Below are 20,524 nucleotides of genomic sequence, written 5' to 3'. Positions count from 1 at the left end.
TTTAAGAGCCACACACCTAACTGAAATTCACGTGGTTGAAACTGACTAGAGGAACACTTAATGGTTGAAACTGACCTGCACTGCTTGCATTGTGGCCCTGCAGCTTGCTCCTCACTTGGAGAAGCCTGCTGAATTAAACCTATTGAAGCTGATAAAGACTTCTTAAAACTGCCTGCTGCAGCACTGAGAGCTGGCTTTCAACGCAATCTGCTTGAAACTGATATATCCAGCCCATTGTTAATCCCTGGAGTAGCAAGGGGGTTTACATCCAGTGGTAGAACAGTAATGCAAACTGCACAAAGATTAAAATGTTTCTCTTCTTACCTGGATGTAAGGTAAAGACAGTGCTGGTGCAGGTAGATCCATTCACCTTTTGACATATTAGCCATCATCTACTGCACATTTCTTCATTGAATTTTGACACTATACTGGGCAGCATCGGACTCAATGGACAAGTAAAATTTCCAAATCAGGGAGATTCTTTATACTGGGGAGGCAATAGCCTCGTGGTATGATCGCCGGTGGTATTATGTAGTTGTATTATCGCCAGAGACCCAGCTAATGTTCTGGGAACCCAGGTCTGAATCTTGCTATGGCAGATGGTGGAATTTGAGTTCAATTATTATCTAAAGTTAAGAATCAAATGGTGACTATGAATCCATTGTCAATTGTCAGAAAAACCTATCTGGCTCGTTAATGATCTTCAGGGAAGGAAACTGCCATCCTTACCTGGTCTGGCCTACGTATGACTCCAGACATGCAGCAATGTGGTTGATTCTTAACTGCCCTCTGGGCACTAAATGCTGCCTAGTCAATAGCGCTGTCGTCCCATGTACAAATTTTGAAAAATCTCACATTGTCTAGTTTTATTTAATTCTCTCCCCCCTGCATCATTCAGTTAATTGCTGATGTAATGGAACATGCCAAAGGGAGATATGCATGGAAAGTTCTTTACACAGAGGGTGGTGAGTGCCTGAAACACTTTGCCAGCAGAGGTGGTAGAGGCGGGCATGATAGCGTCATTTAAGATGTATCTAGACAGATACATGAATGGGCAGGGAGCAGAGGGATACAGATCCTTGGAAAATAGGCGACAGGTTTAGATAAAGGATCTGGATCAGCGCAGGCTTGGAGGGCTGAAGGGCCTGTTCCTGTGCTGTAATTTTCTTTGTTCTTTGTTCTTTATGCCCTTGTTTCTTGGATGAAATGACAGTGTCCAGAATTGTCTCCATGGTGAGGGACATTGCAAAATTCAAGCACCAGCTCCACAATCCCAGCATTGGGAAGTCAGAGGACTATGATTCTGGACAGTGTGTGAGAGGTCCCACCAATGAGTACTACAAAGCGGAGATCCTGTTATTTACGGGTAAGTCTACCCATATGAAGGAACCTGTCTGGGACAGCACGTCTTAGTCTGAGAGTGATGGTGTTCACAGCCTACAGAGCAAAATCAACCAGGTCAAGAAAATAATGAAGGCCAGCAGTGCAAACAGGGGTAGGTGCTCAAACTTTCACTTGGTCTCGTCGCTGTGTATGCTTGCAGAACTGAGATAGATCTGTATAGTAACTTACAATTTATCTTTGCTGAGAGAAGCACAAGAAAGGTCAGGTAGAGAAGGAATGCAGAAAACTGCTGTAGACCCTGATGGACAGGATCATATTCAGGCTTCCCTGTAGTTCAGGGTTCACAGCACGAGACCATTCCCCCTCCCCTCTGTGTCAGAGTGGGCTACGACTTGAATGCTCCCTCCACCAACAGAAGCTGCACCTGACTTGGAGGCATATGCAATGTCCCTGCAGTTTGAATCAAATGATGCACAAACACTCGTACTGAAGGTGGAGTTCTAGACTCATGTCTTACAGGAGGCTGTAGCTATAATCTATCGGCTACACAGCAGTGTGGACCAAGCTGCAGGACTGCAATTGCCGCTTCCAGAAGCAACTCCTGAACAGCACACACTGTAAGTTTTTCTTGCCAAAGGCATTGATTGCTACTTTGATTCCTTCATCCAGGTAAAAGGAGAATGAAGAACTTTCCAATTTGTCTCCCATAGCACAGCCTCCATAAATCATGAATCTAACCAAATCAGAGCTGCCTAGATTGGTGCAGAGGGATGAGAACCCTGCACACCAAATGACTGGCATGGAACATTCAGATGCCCAAGCCGAGACCCTATATACTCCAATTGATGGGATGGTAACTATTCCCTCATTGCACCAAGTCATTGTTCATAAAGCACCTCCAGTGTTATTTAGCTGAACTTCTCCCAGCAGTCCTCTACTCTAAAGAGTATCATCTTTGTGCATGTACTTTACACAAATTCAGGCTCCAAGATCCAGAGTTCAGAGGAGAAAACTGATATTTTTTTTCCGCCAAAAGGTGCAACTTAAGGGTGGTGTGCACATAATGGAGCTGTAAAGGCGGTCTGTTGTAGTTTCAAGGACAAATTCAATGCTTATGAAGAAACTGGCTGCTGAACTTTGGAGATCTGAGATTCTGCAGAATAGGTCCAACCATGGAAAGCTATGCACTCTCTTTGCCAGTGTGGAAATTCCCCCTAAGCCAATCCTGCACTTTCTCCAATTAAGCTGAGGGCTGTCAAAGGTAAGTTCATCACTGACAATGATTCCTAATGACACACTCGCCAGCCCTTGATACTTTTTTCAGCATCTTTGACTAATATCTCAGCTCTGAATGTTCCACCTGCCCCTGTGATATTGTCATGCTCACAGCTACTAATTACTATTATTGTTATTATTTCTTCCCTGATTCTCCTCCCAGATTGTTTGGTCACCATCAGTGCCCCAAGGGAATGTCCAACAAAGGGGTCTGCAAGGAGCAAGTCTTGGTCCACAGTTATATTTTTGAGAAAAATCACAGACTTGAGCAAACACAGAAAAGGAAACTCAAGCAAGCTAGCTATGTTTGGAGGTGGTGGTGATGGTGTGGGGTGGGGGAGAATGGCATTAGTTGTTTTCCTTATTTATTGCATTAATAGTCTTTTTATTCTGTGCAGTTTCCTTTGATAATGTCTTACATATTGTATTTTCAATAAAATATAAATTCTTTACAGGTACTTAAATGAGTGGTGCAATTGATATTGCTAGATACACCTTACACCCTCTGCTGCACAAACACCCTGCCATGCAGACTTCTCCTAAGAGAAGTTCCACTCCTTATCCAAGTGTTTCTCAATCTCTGGGCTCTATCTCCACTTGTCCTTTACTCTCCCTCCCAATCTTCCGTATAAAAACCATCCTTTTCCGAGCTACCATCACTTCTGAAGAAGGGTCACTGGACCCGAAAGGTTAACTTTGATTTCTCTCCACTGATGCTGCCATACCTGCTAAGATTTTCCAGCAATTTCTGTTTTTTTTTTGTTTCAGATTTCCAGCATCTGCAATTCTTTTGGTTTTTAGACTTCTCCTAACACGTCAGGAAAACGAAGAATCTATCAGGGCAGCAACAGCAATGTAACCTCAAAGATAACACTTAATGCTGCAGATTTGCACCACAACCAATGGTAGAACCAGTGTTACTGGCAAAATTGCCAGTGTCATTGGTAGCAGGACCAAATACACTGGTCTTGTACTGGCGCAATGTTACTGGTTTTTTAATAAGACACTCATTTCTGATCCCAATGTAACAATTCTAGCAGAACAGAAGATTACATCCCAGGGTTCAAAGTCAAACATACATTAGCAAAAATAGAAAAATAAAGATGCTACATTACCAGTATGTGCAGCACAGTACAGTATAGAACGATTAACATTTTTATCTTAAAGTGAGTATACATGTTTGAAAACACAATTAGGATAGAGAAACTCCTCCTACACGGTTTTTTGACTACTAACAATATCCTGTATTTCCAGCCCAGCCTTACAAGTTTGAACAGTTTAACCTCGCGTTTTCTTGCCCAGCTCAGTGCAATATCCAAGTTGACTGGCTGAGATATCAGCCGCTCCCTTCGTCTTTTGGGAAGAAATGAGCGCGTTTAAACTATCCAGTATCTGGCAGGAGGACGTCGCAAAAAACTTGTCTAAACTATTTTCTTCGAACAAGCCTGTTGAGGGTAACCCAACGAAACCTACCTCCGAAGCAGTAAGGTAAATCCGAGAGCCGCCTGTCACCTGTTTTAGCGAAGCAGTGCAATTGGGCATGTAAAACAAAATGAACCATTGTCTTACTAAAATAGATTAAGTTTTGCACTGATAACAAGTTCGAGGATCTTTGCTTCCTTGTTACTACAGAAAGAGTAGTAGAACTAAGTTATGTGCACCTGGAAGATCAATACAAACGAATAGCAAAAGGGAGCCAGAGTAGACCATGGATATAGGGGGCTACGGAGAGAGGTAAGAAAGATAAAGGGGGCGATCTGTGTTAAAAAGGGGACAAAGACTGTGTGTGAGGATTACAAAAACGAGAAAGTGAGTGAGAGGCACCTGTCTGTGAGGTGGAGCGGTCAAGAGTGAGAGGGACAAATCTGTGCAGAGGACACCTGAGATATAACCGCAGTTTGAAGATAGATTACAGCACTCTCAGATATTATCACTCTCTATAATTAGTGTAAAATATTTTCAGTAGTGTAAGAACATATATCCTTCTGATGAATGAATAGGAAAATGGCAACAGAATGAAAGCCTGAGTAGGTGGAGTGCTGCGCCATTACAATCTAAGCTGTTTCACAAAATTTTAATGATTCGAGAGAGTGGTTCATACGTGGAGTGAACATCCAGAGGAAGTCTTGGATATGGGTACAATTTACAACGTTTAAAAGACATTTGGATAAGTACATGAATAAGAAATGTTTGGAGGGAAATGGGCCAAGCGTTGGCAGGTGAGACTAGTTTAGTTTGGGATTATGGTTGGCATGGCCTGGTTGTACCAACGGGTCCATTTCTGTGCAGTATGACTCTATGATTGCCTGTATTGAATCTAGTGAGCAATGAGAATGGATTTTGTCTTCAGGTGATAAGTGGTTTATATTCCTGAGAGATATCTGCAGGTACGCAGGTACAATTGGTAGAGATAGGGGGTGACATTGTAGCATTCAAATTTATTACTCAAATCACAACTGCTTGAGTCAAGTAAGTATTTTTCTGCTTTCAAATGTTAAAAGTAAGTATTCTCTTAAACATCTTTGCTAGATACTTTCTACATATAAAACTATGTTAAATATGGGTAAAACATCCATAGGCACTTATAAACAGAAGGTAGGTGTAGATTATTTGACAGAAATGATGCAGGATTTTTATTATTGCTCTGAACTATATTAAAATATTATCTTGTTTAGTCATTGAGCCGCCTTACTCAATTTGTGACCATGGTAAAGAAACATTGTCGCAGATTTCACCGTGACAATGTCAGTCACTTAAGGTAAAAATAGCGGCCTTGAAATTAAATTACACAGCTCTATATTTCAGGCATAGAGTAGATATTAAAATGTTCAAATTGATCATAAATGATGTGGGATTATTGAAAGAAAATGCAAGTTAGTCTTTGCATTAAAATGAATTATGCAGTATGTCACACGTGAATCTTTTAAAATATTCTTTCAAGAAGTATGGGCATCATTGGCTAGGCCAGCATTTGTTGCCCCATTGCAGTCAATGGGGTAGGTACAGCCATATGCAGTTAGGAAAGGAGTTTCATGATTTTCACCCAGGACAGTGAGGTGAAAGCAATATAAGTAGTTCAGGTGGGTGTGTGCAGGTGATACTGTTCCCATACTCCGACTGCTCTTGTCATGCTAGATGATCAATTTGATGGGTTTGGAAAAATTAACTGCTGCCAATTTGCATTGGTGGTGGCTGGAGTGAATGTTTAAGTTGGTGTGCCATTCAAATGGGATGCTTTGTCTTGGATAGTGTTGAAACTCTTGAGTGTTTTTGGAGCTTAATTCACCAACTGCAAGTGCAGAGTACTCGGTCAAATTCCTGACTTACGCCTTGTATCATGGACATGGTCTGGGGAGTCAGGTGTAATTATATAGCTACTCCAGTTCTGTTTCTGGTTAATGGTAGCCCTAGGATGTTGATAGTGGGTAATTCAGCAGTGGTAATGCTTTTGAATATCAAGCGACAATTGTTAGGTTCTCTCTTGTTGGTTGATCATTGCCTGACACTTGTGTGGCTAAATGTCATTTGCCACTTATCAGCCCAAACATATGTTGTCCATGATAACGCAGTGTGGAGCTGGAGGAGCACAGCGGGCCAGGTAACATTAGAGGAGCAGGAAAGTTGACATTTCGGGTCAGGACCCTTCTTTAGAAAATTTTTCTGAAGAACGGTCCCAACCCGAAACATCGACTGTCCTGCTCCTCTGATGTTGCCTGGCCTGCTGTGCTCCTCCAGCTCCACACTGTGTTATCTCTGACTCCAGCATTGGCAGTTTTTACTATCTCCATATATGTTGTCCAGGTCTTTCTGCCTATGGGCACAGACAGCTTCTGTGTATGAAGAGTTAAGAATGATGCTAAACATTGGGTCATCACCATTGAACTAAATCACTTCTGACCTTGTAATGGAGGGAAGATTATTAAAGAAGCAGCGAAGATGGTTGTACCAAAGACACAACCCTGAGGAATTCCTGCAGAGATGTGTTGATTGATGAGATGACTGACCTCCAATAAGCACAACCATCTTTCTATGTGCGAGCTATGAATGCAACAAATGGAGAGATTTTCCTGGATTCGCATTGAATTGAAGTGGCTGAAAACCAGCCTGTATGATGCTTGGAACCTGGGGAGGAAGCCAAGATAAATTGTCCACTCAGCATTTATGGCTGAAGATTGTTTCAAGTGATTTAGCCTTGCTTTTGTGCTGGAATTTCCCATCATTGAGAATGAGCATATTTGTGGAGTTTCCACACCCACTTCGGTAATTAATTGTCCACCATTATTCACAACTGGATGTAGCAGGACTGCAGAGCCAAGAACTCATCCAGGATTGTGGAATATCTTAGTCTTATATATCATAAACTATTTATACTGTTTGGCTTGCAAGTGATCCTATGCTGCAATTTTCAGGTTGACACTTCATTTTCAGGTGTGCCTGATGCTACTTCATGCATGGCCTTTTGCATTATCATTGGACCAGCTTTGGATCACCCAGTTTGACGGTCATGCTGGAGTGGGCAATATGCCAGGCCACAAGGTTACAGATTGTGGTTGGATCTAATTCTCCTGATGCTGATGGCCCACAGCACCTTGTGGATTCCTAGACTTGAGTTGCTAGATCTGATTAAAGTCTATTCCATTTAGCGCAGTGGTACACACAACACAATGGAAGTTATCCTCAATGTGAAAACAGGACTTAATTTCCACAAGGACTGTGCAGTGGTCATTCTTACAATTTAGTTGTAGACTTATAAAAATGTAGCTAACAGATTGGTAATGATGATGTCAAGTATGTTTCTCCCTCTTCTTGACACCCTCAACACATGCTGCAGATAGCAGCTATGTCATTTAGGGTTCGGCCAGCTTGGTCAATAATGTTTCTATCAAGAAATTCTTGGTGATGAACCTTGAACTCCCCCAACCCCAGAGTACATTTGTGTCCTTGCACTCTCAGTGCATTTTGCAAGTGGTGTTCAACATGGGAAAGTACTGATGTATCAGCTGAGGGAGAGGGTGGTGAGGGGATGGTGGGGCGTAAGGAGCGCAATAGGAGGCATTCAGTAGAAGTTTCTTTGACATTTTTGACCCAATGATATGGGACTTTATGCAGTTTGAAGTCAATGTTGACTACTCTGGGAACAACTCCATCCTGACTGTATAGCACTGTGCCACCGCCTCTGGTGAATATGCCCTGTTGATGAAACACGACAGACCCAAGAATAGCAATAATGAAGAGATAGCAAGAATTGCAGATGCTAGAGTCAGAGATAACACAGTGTGGAGCTGGAGGAACACAGCAGGCCAGGCAGCATCAGAGAAGTAAGAAAGTTGATGTTTCGGGTCAGGACCCTTCTTCAGAAGTCCCGACCCGAAACGTCAACTTTCCTTCTCCTCTAATGCTTCATGGCCCGCTGTGTTCCTCCAACTCTACACTGTGTTGTCTCTAGCAATAATGAAGTTCTTTCTCATCTTTTCATAGGATATGGCATCATAGTCCAGCACCTTTTGCTTAATAATAATTGCCCTGAGGAAGATGGCAGTGAATCACTTTCTTACATACACAATGTTGTTAGGAAGGGAGTTTTGGAATTTTGACACAGTGGCAATGAAGGACAGTGATATAGTTGCAAGTGAGAATGAACCATGGAAGGGAACTTGCAAGTGGTGGTGTTCCTATACATTTGCTGCCCTTATCCTTCTAGGTAGCAGAGGTTGTGGATTTGAAAAAATGCTGTTGAAAGAACCTTGATGAGTTACTGCAATGCAGTAGATTGTAAACAATCCCACTATGGTGCATTATTTGTGAAGAAATAAATATTGAGGGTCAGTGGATTGAGTGACAGTGAATCAAGCTGTTTTGTCCAGGATGTAGTTAAACTTCTTGAGGGTTGTTCCAGCTGCACCCATCCAGGCAAGTGAGGAGTATTCTGTCACACTCCTCACATGCACTCTGTAGATGGTGAACAGACTTTGAGGAGATAGGTGATGAATATTGGGTGGAAGAGTTCAAAATTTTTCACCAGGAAGTCCTTGGTAGAACCACTACTGACTGAGCTGGGCAAGTCCTAAATCAAATAACTGCTAGACCTGTGAAATTCCTGGCCTCTGACATACATATATGGGGGGAATTCAGTGATTGTAATGTCATTGGAAGTTAACATGTTTAGATTGTCTCTTGTTGGAGATGGTAATTGCTTGTCACTTGTGTGCATGAAAGTTATTTGTCACTTTCCAGCCCAAGCCTAGATATTGTCCAGGTCTTGCTGTATTTTAGATGTAGACTGCTTCAATATCTGCGGAGTTGTATATGGTGTTGAACTTTGTGCAACTGTCAGTATCATCCCATCACTGACATTATGAAGTTTGAAAAAGCAGCTGAAGATAGTTGGACCTAGGACACTACCCTGAGAAACACCTGCAGAGATATCCAGGAACTGAAAAGACTGACTTCCAATAACCACAACCACCTTCCTATGTGTTAGCTATGGTTCCAATCTGCAGAGAGTTTGCCTCCTGATTCTCATTCATTTTAGTTTTTCTAGGGTTCTTTGATGCTACATTTGGTCAAATGTCGCCTTGATGTCAAGGGCTGTCACACTCATCTCATCTCTGGAGTTCAACTCTATGTTTGAACCAAGAATGTAATGAAGTCAGGAGCTGAGTGGCCCTGAAGGAGAAAAAAACTCTGCAGCATTACACAGGTCATTGCTAAGCAATTGCAGCTTGGTAGCATTGGTGATGACCCCCTCCATCACTTTATTGGTAATAGAGAGTAGTCTAATGGGTCTCTGTTGGATTTGTCCTACTATTTGTCCTACTAATGCGCTGGGCTCCCCCGTTATTGAGAATGGGAACGTTATGAAGCTCTCTCCTTAAGTAAGTTGTTTAATTGTCCTCTACTATTCTCATTTGCGTGCGGCAGAATTGCAGATATTAGCCCTGGTCCGTTGATTGTGGGATCACTTAGCTCAGTCCATCACTTGCTGCTTTTGATTTATGACATGCAGCAGTCCTGTGTTGTTGCTTCATCAGTTGGCAGTTCATTTTTAGGTGCAGCTCCTGGCATGACATCTTCATTCAACCAGGGTTGATGTCTTGGTTTGATGGTAATGTTAGAGTGGAGGATATGTCCAGCCATGATGCTACGAATTGTGTTGGAGTGTGACTCTGCTGCTGTGATGGCCCACAAAGTCTCATGGATGTCCAGTCTTGAGTTGTTAGATCTGCTCTAGGTCTATCTCATTTAGCATGATGACAGTACCACACAACATGATGGAGGGTATCTTCAACGTGAAAATGGGACTTTGTTTCCACAAGGTCCGTGCAAGGATCATTCTCTTACCAAGTCATGGACAAATGAATCTGTGGCAGGCAGATTTGTAAGAGTGAGGTCAAGTATGTTTTTCTCTCTCGTTGGTTCCGTTACCATCTGCCACAGACCCTGTCTAGCTATGACTTTAAGCAGTTAGCCAGCTGTAGCAGAAGTTGTACTGCTGAGCCACACTTGACAATGGACTTTGCCACCCTCAGTGCCCCCTCCAAGCACTGTTCAACATGGAGGAATACTTATTCATCAATGGAGGGCAGACACAGTATCTGGTAGCAGTGGGAGCTTTTTTACCCTATGTGTGATTGGGACCATGAGACTTCAGGGATTTGGAGTCAATGTTGAGGACTCTGAGGCCAACTCCATCCTCACTATAAATCATTGTGCCACTGTCTCTGCGGTGTCGGTTCTGCTGTTGGGACAGGATATAACCAGGGATGGTCATGGTATTATCTGGGACATTGTCTGTCATATATAATTCCATGATCATGACAACATCAGGATTTTGCAGACAGATTTCCCAATTTTGACACTGGGTCCCAAGTGTTAGTAAGGAGGACTTTGCAGGGCCGGGTTTGCCATTGTCATTCCCTGTGTCTAGGTCGATGCCAAGGTATTCCCTCCAGTTTCAGTCCTTTGTTGGGACTTTTCAGTGGTTTGGCACAACTTAATAGTTAAGAGTCATCAGCATTTGTTGCCTATTCCGAATTGCCCTGAGGTCAATTAAGAGTCAACCACTTTGCTGTAAGCCATGCCAGGTAAGGACAGCAGATTTCCTACCTTTAAAAGGCTTTAATGAATCAGAAGTGTTTTTATGACAATCGACAGTAATTTATTTCATAGTCATCATTAGACTCTTAATTCACTTTGTGGCGAAATTCAAAGCCTTGTCCCAGAACATTAAGTGGGTACCTGGATTCCTAGTCCAGTGACAGCACATATATGCTATCTGATTAATGTTTAGGTCAGATTTACATTTCAGGAAACAAAAACTGTTTGAGAGAACTTATCAATTGTTTGCTTTAAAGAAGCATAACAAAAGTATTGGATTTTCGAGTATCAATCACTGAGCTAACAATTAAATAGTTGCCAGTCTATCATTGGTCACAAAGATTGCTTGACTGCTCTGTAATTTGACCCATCAATGTTATGTTAATATAATAGGTTCTGTGTAGGGTCTTTCTCCTGGAGTTGATTACAGAATTCACAAAAGATTACTGTGAAAGGAAATGAATTGTATGAAATAATACACTTTCGATTAGTTTCAAGGTGTAGTTTTTATTAATGGGACTGTGTTTACATACAGAAATTCCAGGATGACGTTATTAAAAGGGCTTGCCCTGGGTTATTCTCATTTACATTGGTTATGTTTTGGGTAAATTAAAAAATGTTTCTTGGTCTGTTATTGAGTTATTTGAATTTCCACATGTGATTATCCAATTGTCCACCGCAACTTTTGCAGAAGACTGATTTAAACACAGTTGTTGACAACATAACCAGCCACTTAAACCAGGGTATCCATCAAGTACTATCAGAGATTGGAAGAACCACAAAGAAGTCCTACCTGATTATGCTAATTAATTTCATGAAGTTGTTTCTCTTCCTTGTGGAAATAAGAGCTTGTTATTACATGTGCAGACTCAATCTAGCAAGGCTGCATTCTTGTGGTCATTAATTTCAATGGGAGAACACAGTGAATGTCTTGTTGAATCATCTAGAAGAGTCATAATACTGTATAACAATTATGACACACCATGAACACTCCCTGTTTCATTCTCAGGTGTTGACACTGGGAGGGAAGGATCCCTCAGTTAATAATTTGTAGCAATGTCATAAATATGAATATAATCATTTAGAGTTTAATTACAAATAGCAAGCCAAGAGAACTTTCAAAGCAATGGTTGGAATTTCTCATTTAGGTCTTTCAATCTTCTATTGTGGTTTTAGCAGAAACCCAAGGAAAGATCAAAGCAGCCAGTTGCACCATGACTCTTAAGGTTGTAAAAGGCACCTTTTTAACTTCATGGTTTCTTCCAGTTTTCTGCCAAGGTTAAAACAAGGCATTATATAAGCCACATTGAAATTTTACCTTTTAATCTTTGTGCTTGTGCCACTGGAACTTGATAATTTGATTATTTTTACAAAAGCTCTGAGTAATGACTTCCTCTACCATGGGCACTCCTTAGTATATTGCAATACAAATCCTTATATTTCTTAAAAATGTTTTTGATATACTCCTAGTTCTTTGATTCTCATTTAAGACAAAAGCTGCAATTTTGAAAAGGTATCCATAGGGTTGAGTTTTTCAAACACTGAAATTAACTCTACGTCTCATGAAAATAAATATTATAAGCAACCAATAGTTGGTATTCAGGACATGGCAGCTCATTTGATACCTCACCATGCTTTAAAGATAGAACATGTACCATACCATAAAACCATGAGAAATTTCCAACACAGAATTAGACCATTTGGTCCATCTTGCCCGTGTTCGGTCTTTGCAAATGCAATCCATAACTGCATAACTAACCTACAAGGGAATAGTTCCAGTCGTAAAGTTGGACAGGGGTTTTGGAATCTGAAAGAGAGCACAAAGCCAGGACCTGGAGTTGGGGGAAGACTAAATAACTCTTTTCTAGGAACTGAATGGCACAATCCTACACTTCCTGCCCTAAAATTGCACAGATATATAATTTTTTCAAAGAATTACCTTAACATAATAGTTAAAAAAAAATCAGGAAGGTGAAGGTAGATGAAAACATGTAACTGAATCCTTTTTAACGCTCTAATGTATTATTTTGCTGCACTGGCAAGAATCCATTTAAGACTATTTTACTTCAAATCTTTTATCAGTGCTTTTCTCTTTGTTTTAATTTGTTTTGCCTGCTATTATATTTGCTATTGTGTTTGCTTTATGCTATTTTTGTTCTAGTCTTAAGGATGAGGAAACTGCGGTCAGCCCAAAAGCTGGAAAGATAAATGAACAGACATCCTCTGGGTCTGCAAATAAATTGTTTACAGACTTGGCAAAGGTAATATCCATTCTGATTTCTGGAATGAGTTTTCAAATTGCTATTTAAGTGAACGAAAACCAAATTTACAGCATAAAGCTGCACTGACCTATTCTCTTTCTGCATTGTTATAGGTTTTTCAGGGTTCTGTGGACAAAGAGAAGTCTTCAGCGCAAGAGGAACCAACAGCTAGTGAAGCCATTGGATTATTTCCAACCAGTGGTTTGAACAAACCTGAGGAAGGTCTTCGACAGAAATTGGGAAGTTTTTTTAGTCGAACATCAAAATCTAAACCAGAACAATCATTAACTCCACCCCAAACTAAGAGTGTCAGCAGCCCAGATTTTAACACTGACTATCAGAATGGAGCTCCAACTCCAAATCAGAATGATGCTGCAGAAAAGGAGCCTCTTAGTAAGCATATCACAGCAGTCTTTGGCAGCAGTGCTGGAGAGATTGGCGAGAGAACATTGAAGATAACCTGTCTTGAGACTCCTTCCAAAGAGCAGATACTTGAACAATCAGAGTTAGTTGAGCAGAATAACTCTGAGGTTGCAAATCATGAAGAAATCGAAATTAACTCCAGCATTTCAGCACAATACAAGGGAAGTGAAAGATCAGAAGAAAAACATAATGGTTCTGCTCATACCTCAGATCCTACAGCCCCTCAGTAAGTCATTTTGAAATTATTACAACTTTTTATTGAGTATTTAAGGAAATACTTCAAACAGATTGAATCACCTATCTTAGTGAAGAACAGTGATTTTATAAACCATTATTTTAAAGTACCCATTTCTCACTTAGTTTCCTGCTCTGGTGCTTGCACTTCTCTTTATCAGTCAGGACAGCAGTATGTTTAAATCTGTCAACACTGTTAATAGATTTTCCTGAAGAATGTTGAAGGAGCTATGCTCAGGTGGTATTGGAAGCATCTATTTCCAGTTAGTTTCCTTTCTCTCACCATAGAAATCCAGTGATAACCAGTAAACTCATTTTTTTGGCTTTTAATTTTGTTGTTTTTGAAAAATTCCCATAGAAAGTCTATGAGCATTCACTGCTCCCAGCAATATCTAAACTAATGTGATGTAATGCTGAGCATCCCATTAATCTTTTGATGATTTTATGCATATATTCAGTTCCATAATATGCTCAAGGGGCCTAAGGATTGTTATAGAGTCATAGAGTCATACAGCACAGAAACAGACTCTTTGGTCCAACCAGTCCGTGCCAAACAGGTTTCCTAAACTAAACTAGTCCCAGTTGCCCGCATTCGGCCCATATCTCTGTAAACTTTTTCTATGCATGTACCTGTCCAAATGTCTTGAAAATGTTGGAACTGTACCTGCAACTTCCCCTTCCTCTGGTAGTTCATTCCACATACAAACGACCCTCTGTGTGAAAATGTTGCCCCTCAGGTCCCTTTTAAACTTTCCTCCTCTTACCTTAAAAATACGCCCTCTAGTTTTGAACTCCCCTATTCTAGGGAAAAGATCTCTGCTATTCATTTTATATAAGCCCCTCATGATTTTATAAACCTCAAATTCCTGCACTCCAATGAAAAAAGTCCCAGCTATCCAGTCTCTCCTTATAACTCACACTCACCAGTCCCGGTAACATCCTTGCAAATTTTTTTTGCACCCTCCCCAGTGTAATAATATCCTTCCTATAGTAAGATGACCAGAACTGTACACAGTACTCCAAAAGTAGCCTCACCAGCATCCTGTATAACCGCAACATGATGTCCCAACTTTTATACTCAATGATCCGAGCAATGAAGGCAATCGTACCAAATGCCTCCTTAGCCAACTTGTCCACTGTGATGCAACTTTCGAAGAACTATGTCATTACTGAAGCCAGCTTATATTCCAGATTTATGAATTGAGTTAAATTCTACCAGTTAGTACTTGGATGAGAGACTTCCTGGGAATACCAGGTGCAGTAGGCTCCAAGCTGTCTTTGTTCAGCGATACTCCCCAGGACCTTACCAGGCTGTTAGCCCAGGGCATTAGGCTGGACTTCTGGATTACTAGCCTCACGGCTTTACTACTTGCTCTGAACCCTTTAATAACCTCTCCGGAGCCTTCCCACTTTGAACATTTTCCATAATTTTCCACACTACTGAACCCACCCTTCACCCGCTATTTAGTCTAAAGCCCTACCCATAAATCATCCTAGTCATGTGATTCACCAGGACTCTGGTCCTAGCATGGTTCAAGTGGAGCCTGCCCCCGCACAGCAGCTCCCTCCTTCCCCAGTACTGATGCCAATGTCCCATGAATTCAAACCCATTTTCTCCCTCACCAATCTTTGAGCCACGCACTTGCCTCATTAATCTGGTTGACCCTGTGCCAGTTTGCTGTGGCTCAAGTAGTCACCCAGAGATTATTACCTTTTTGATTCTGCTTTTTTAATTTATCCCCTGGCTCATTTCCCCTCAGCAGAACTCTTTCCTTTTTCTATCTATATCATTAGCATCAACATTGACCATGACAACTGGATCTTAGCCCACCCACTCCAAGTTCCTTTACAGTCCAGATGAGATATCCTGAACCCAGACACCAGGCAGACAACACAGCCTTCGATCCTGGCCACAGAGAAGAGTGTCTATTCCCTTGACTATGCTATCACTGATTACAACTACTTTTCTCTTTCACCAAACCCCCCCCCAATGCCCTACCCCCCCCCCCCAGCTGAAAGACTCCCTATACAATGGTACTAAGGTGAGTTTGCTAATCCTCCCTATACTTTTTTAAAATTGAATTTATTTTCATGTTTACTGCAGCAGCTTTGCATTCTCAAATCACAGGAACTGATTTAGGAAACATACATGTTTCAAGAAATGAATAACAAGTTAATTAACCTGCCAGGTGGAATTCCATGGATGTCTCTCAAATCATTTTTGTTTATTTAGTGATTGTTAATTTTGCATAGCCAACCAAAGGCAACAACAACTTGCATTTGTTTAGTACTTTTTAATGCAGCAAAACATTCCACAGAAGTAAATTAAGGCATAAACAGACATTCTGTCAAAGAAAGAGATGTTAGAAAGCTAACAAAAGTCAGGTTAAAGAGGTCTTTATTTATTCATTCATGGGATGAGGGCATCACTGGCTAGGCCAGAATTTATTGCCCATTCCTAAATGCTCAGAGGGCAACGTCTTCAGTTTTTCCCACTATGTGCGAAAGGTTACGTGTCTGATTATAGCCACCACTACTCACAAAAGAGTTTCCTGCTGTCTATATTTATGCATCCTACTACTTTAACACTGCAATCAGGAGGTCTAAAGAAATTTCCAACAAAATGAGTGCCTGACCATGGAGCCAAAAGAATTGAATTTTCATAGGCAAGAGAGATTGGAGAAAAGCAGTGGAGGGACAAAGGTTTAGGTTAAGCCTGGGCCTTGGGCTATTGGGGAGTAGTGGGGTTGGGGTGTTGGATTCTTGGTAGTTGTTTGGATTAGTGGGCAAGAGGAATGGGGTATATGGCAAAGCAGTTGAATAAATAGTCTGAAACTCAATTTTGATTGTAAGAATGCAGGAAAGCCCCCAGTATGCCATGATACAAAATTGCTATATTATGGAATTAAAACATTTTAAGACAAAGAAAATACAACAACGATGTTATATTGGAAAAGTAAGAACCTATTTGAGAATGAGGTTAAAACAACATTGGGATAGTGCAGACCTCAAAAGCCTTAAGAAGAAACCATGATCACATTTGATAGAAATGGCAGGAGAAATAATACCATGTGGCAGATTTTACAGTTACATTCGTGAAAGACCAAGATTTCGCAGAATAGTTCAGCTTCAGGGGAATGTGTAGAATCTGCAGATTAGTGTAAGACTGTGACTTTTGAGTTTTGGAATCAGTTTTGATAAGGGACTGATTTGTTGTTAGAACAATTCTGAGCCTTTATCAGAATTATTACAGATTATGAAAAAAAATTTTGTGAAAGGTATTCTGATTGTGCTAGATGCAAATAACAGGAAGAATCACAGAGAGATCCTGTGAAGAGATGAGTAACTTTATCACAGAAGAGCAATTGAATCCATTCAGTCTTTGAAGGTATAAAAATCATTAAGATATACAAGACAAGTCAAAATGAAGAAGAGGCCAAACATCAGATACTAAGAGTCAGTGTCATCACTGTGGTAACAGAAAACCTCATAGACATAAACAGTGCCCAACTGTTAAAAAAGAATGTTACATCTATAAAACTATATGGCATATCCAGACATGTGTAGAAGTAGGATATGGTTAAAGAGCTACAAAAAAGTCACCACCTAACTGGTCAGACAAAGATGTTGTAGAGACACCAGCATTAGTAAAGATCCCAATGTGTTTCTAGAAGAAATTGGCAATCCAATCAACTCGAATTGAAGAAAATTCAAATGACAGAAGCCGACAAAATTTGTGAGAATAAAACAAAGAACTGTGCATGCTGGATATCCAAAGAAAAACAGAAATTACAGGCTAAAATCAGCATCTGTGAGGAGGAAGCAGAGTCAATATTTCAAGTCCACTGGTCCTTCTTCAAAAACTCAGAAGATCAAGGGTTCTGAAGAACGGTCATTGGACTCGAAACATTAACTCTGCTTTCACCCCACAGATACAACCAGACCTGCAACATTTAAGAGAAGATTCAGACAGGGAGAAAAAGAATGTTCAGTATAAGCTAAGTGAGCTAATTGATCAATCTTCAACTGAAACTGTTCAGGCAAAAACAAAGTCTGGTGAACAAACTAAAGCAGCAGATTCAAATTTGATGTCATATTACAAAACAACTCAAGTTCAAGAGGAATATTTAAGTTTGTCAGATTTCAGCAGAAGTTATTGGTGATTATGTTAGAGCTGGGTCAGCAGTAATCCTCAAGTAACATTACTGAGAATGTGACATGTTAGGTTCACCAGTAAGACAACCATAGAGGGTGCATGAAGACATACAACCTACTCTAAATATTGAAGTAAAGTGTTTACATACTTCAGCACAGGCAAATTAATAGATTGAGAATGAAGATTTGCTCGCACAGGTGGGCTGCATATGATGCCATGGGAACCAACATTGAGATGGGGTGACCAATGTCAACAGATTCAAGAAACAGTCAAGCAGAAATAGCCTGGTCCAGAATCCAGGATCTTCCAACACAAAAACATACTTGTTTTAACACAGGCCCGTCTTCCATGAAGGAAGTACATGTGATTAAAGGCCCCTAGATGATGTTATGAGGCAACTACCTGATTAAAGAGGGAAGAGTTCTTCAAAAGAAACTCAGAAGACTAATGTTCAACCAGATAATGTATTAAACAGGAACAATATGCTCTGCAAAGGATATCCAAGAGATTAAAAAGTCCTCTAGTGCAGAGATATTTTATAGACTATGTAGATTCAAAAACACAGTCAGGGTCTACAGTCCTCCAAGCTACCAACTTTCCAAGTTCCAACACATTCTGGAAGAATTGTGAAATTTCGAGACAGCTTGGATTTGTGACATTAGTGATTTGGGATGAGATGAGTAGTGATAAATGAAAATTATATACATGAATGTATAAATGATAACTTTGTGGGAAAATCTTTGGGGAAATGCTGTACAAAGATAATAGTTCTGAAATGGTTAAGAGTAATGACTGCATTCAGCTTCACTCAACCTGATTATGTCGGAAGGTCTTGGATGAAAAAAAAGACAGAAAAGCTTTGGATCTCAAACAGACCAGATCTCCTAGGTGTCTTCATAGTCTTTGTTACAATGCAATTCACTAATGTAAGTTGTACCTGATGGCTTTCATGCAATCCATTGGCATTTTATTTAAGTCAAGAGCCTCTTCTCATTAAGAGTGATTTTTTCTACCATTGTAAACCAAATAAGTTCTTAAACCCAGTCAAGGAAAGGGAATATTGGCAGCAAACTACCCCAACCCCAAGCTAACAGTGATTGATATCATAACATATACAACACTTAACAAATAGGCAATGAGGCTTAATGACCTATACTCGGATCTTGCTAGGTTTCTTAATCATTTTGAAAATGCTACTTTTACAATGTTCTTGATGCAATAAAATCATCAAGATTTTTATTCTATTATTTACTATTATCACTTTCAATTAGTGCTTGTTAACTGTGCAATTCTATTGAAACATTTAATTTTCAGGTGAAAGTCAAATTCTTTTCTCTTTTTGAGGTCTACAGCACGGAAACAGGCCCATTGGCCCAGCTCGTCCATGCCACCCAGTTTTCACAATTAAACTAGTCCCATTTGAATGCACATGGTCCATATCCCCCCATACCTATCCCATTCATGCACCTATCCAAATAGATACTCGAAATTGTACTCGTTTTCACCACTGCCTCTGGCAGCCCATTCCAGACAGTCACCACCCTCTGTGTGAAAACATTGCTCCTCTGGACCCTTTTGTATCTCTCCCTTCTCACCTTAAACCTATGTCCCCTAGTTTTAGACTCCCCTACCATGGGGTAAAGCTGTTGGCTAGCTGCCTTATTTATGCCTCTCATGATTTTATAGATCTCTATAAGGTCACCCCTCAATTCCTACGCTCCAGCAAAAATGTTCCAGCCTATCCAGATTCTCCTTATAACCCTTCAGTCCAGGTAGCATCCTAGTAAATCTTTTCTGCACTCTTTCTAGTTTAATATTATCTTTTCTATAGTAGGGAGACGGGAACTGCATGCAGTACTCCAAATGTGGCCTCAACATCATCTTGTACAGCTGCAATTAGATGTCCCAAATCCTATATTCAATGTTCTGACCAATGAAAGCAAGCATGCCAAAAGCTTCTTCACCACCTGTCTATCTGTGACTCCACTTTCAAGGAGTTATGAACCTGTACCTCTATATCTCATTTTTGGGAACATTCCCTAGGGTCCTAAATTGACGGTGTAAGTCCTGCCCTGATTTGGCCCACCAAAATGCAACACCTCTCATTTACTTAAATTAAACTCCATGTACCTTTCTCAGCCCATGGTCCAGTTGATCTGGATTTCATTGTATTCCCAGATAACCTTGTTCACTGTCCACTATACCACCAACCTTGGTGTCATCCTCAAACTTACTAACCATACTTCCTAGATTCTCATCCAAATCATTTGGTTAAATGACGAATAATAGTAGGCTCAGCACCAAACCCTGTGGCACTCTGCTGGTCATAGGCCTCTAGTTTGAAAAAAAAACCCTCTACCACCGCCCTCTGTCTTCTACCTCCAAGCTAATTTTGTATCCATGATATGCCATCGACTAGGAGGCTCCCCTTTCCTGTTTACAGAATAACTATTGTGCAGGGACTTGTCATTGCACACACCTTGCAAGTACTTACTGCCTGAACACTTAGATAGAGAATCAAATTTCCACATCACAAAACTGACATAAATCATCTTAACTAGAGAGTAAGAAAAATGTCAAAAAAAAAGGTATTACATTAATTTAAGACAACAAGGTGCAGGGCTGGATGAACACAGCAGGCCAAGCAGCATCATAGGAGCAGAGAGGCTGACGTTTCGGGCCTCGACCCTTCATCAGAAAAGGGGGAGGGGAAGGGGGTTTTGAAATAAATAGA

At 40.6% G+C, this 20,524-nt stretch overlaps 1 protein-coding gene across 1 annotated transcript in view; it reads left to right on the top strand.

The window, feature by feature from the left end:
• The first annotated feature begins 3,985 nt into the window (after positions 1-3,985).
• Positions 3,986-20,524, top strand: part of LOC125484424 — an 84,048-nt gene continuing 67,509 nt past the window's right edge. Inside the window, exons 1-3 of the mRNA XM_048603103.1 lie at positions 3,986-4,107; positions 12,878-12,977; positions 13,091-13,626. Coding sequence (XP_048459060.1) covers positions 3,986-4,107; positions 12,878-12,977; positions 13,091-13,626 — 758 coding nt within the window. The remainder of the gene's footprint in view (positions 4,108-12,877; positions 12,978-13,090; positions 13,627-20,524) is intronic.

The sequence above is a fragment of the Rhincodon typus genome, chromosome 11, assembly GCF_021869965.1.
Source record: "Rhincodon typus isolate 14 chromosome 11, sRhiTyp1.1, whole genome shotgun sequence".
In the NCBI taxonomy this organism is placed as follows: Eukaryota; Metazoa; Chordata; class Chondrichthyes; order Orectolobiformes; family Rhincodontidae; genus Rhincodon; species Rhincodon typus.
The sequence above is the reverse complement of the archived record's forward strand: the minus strand, read 5'-3'. Positions and strand labels throughout refer to the sequence as shown.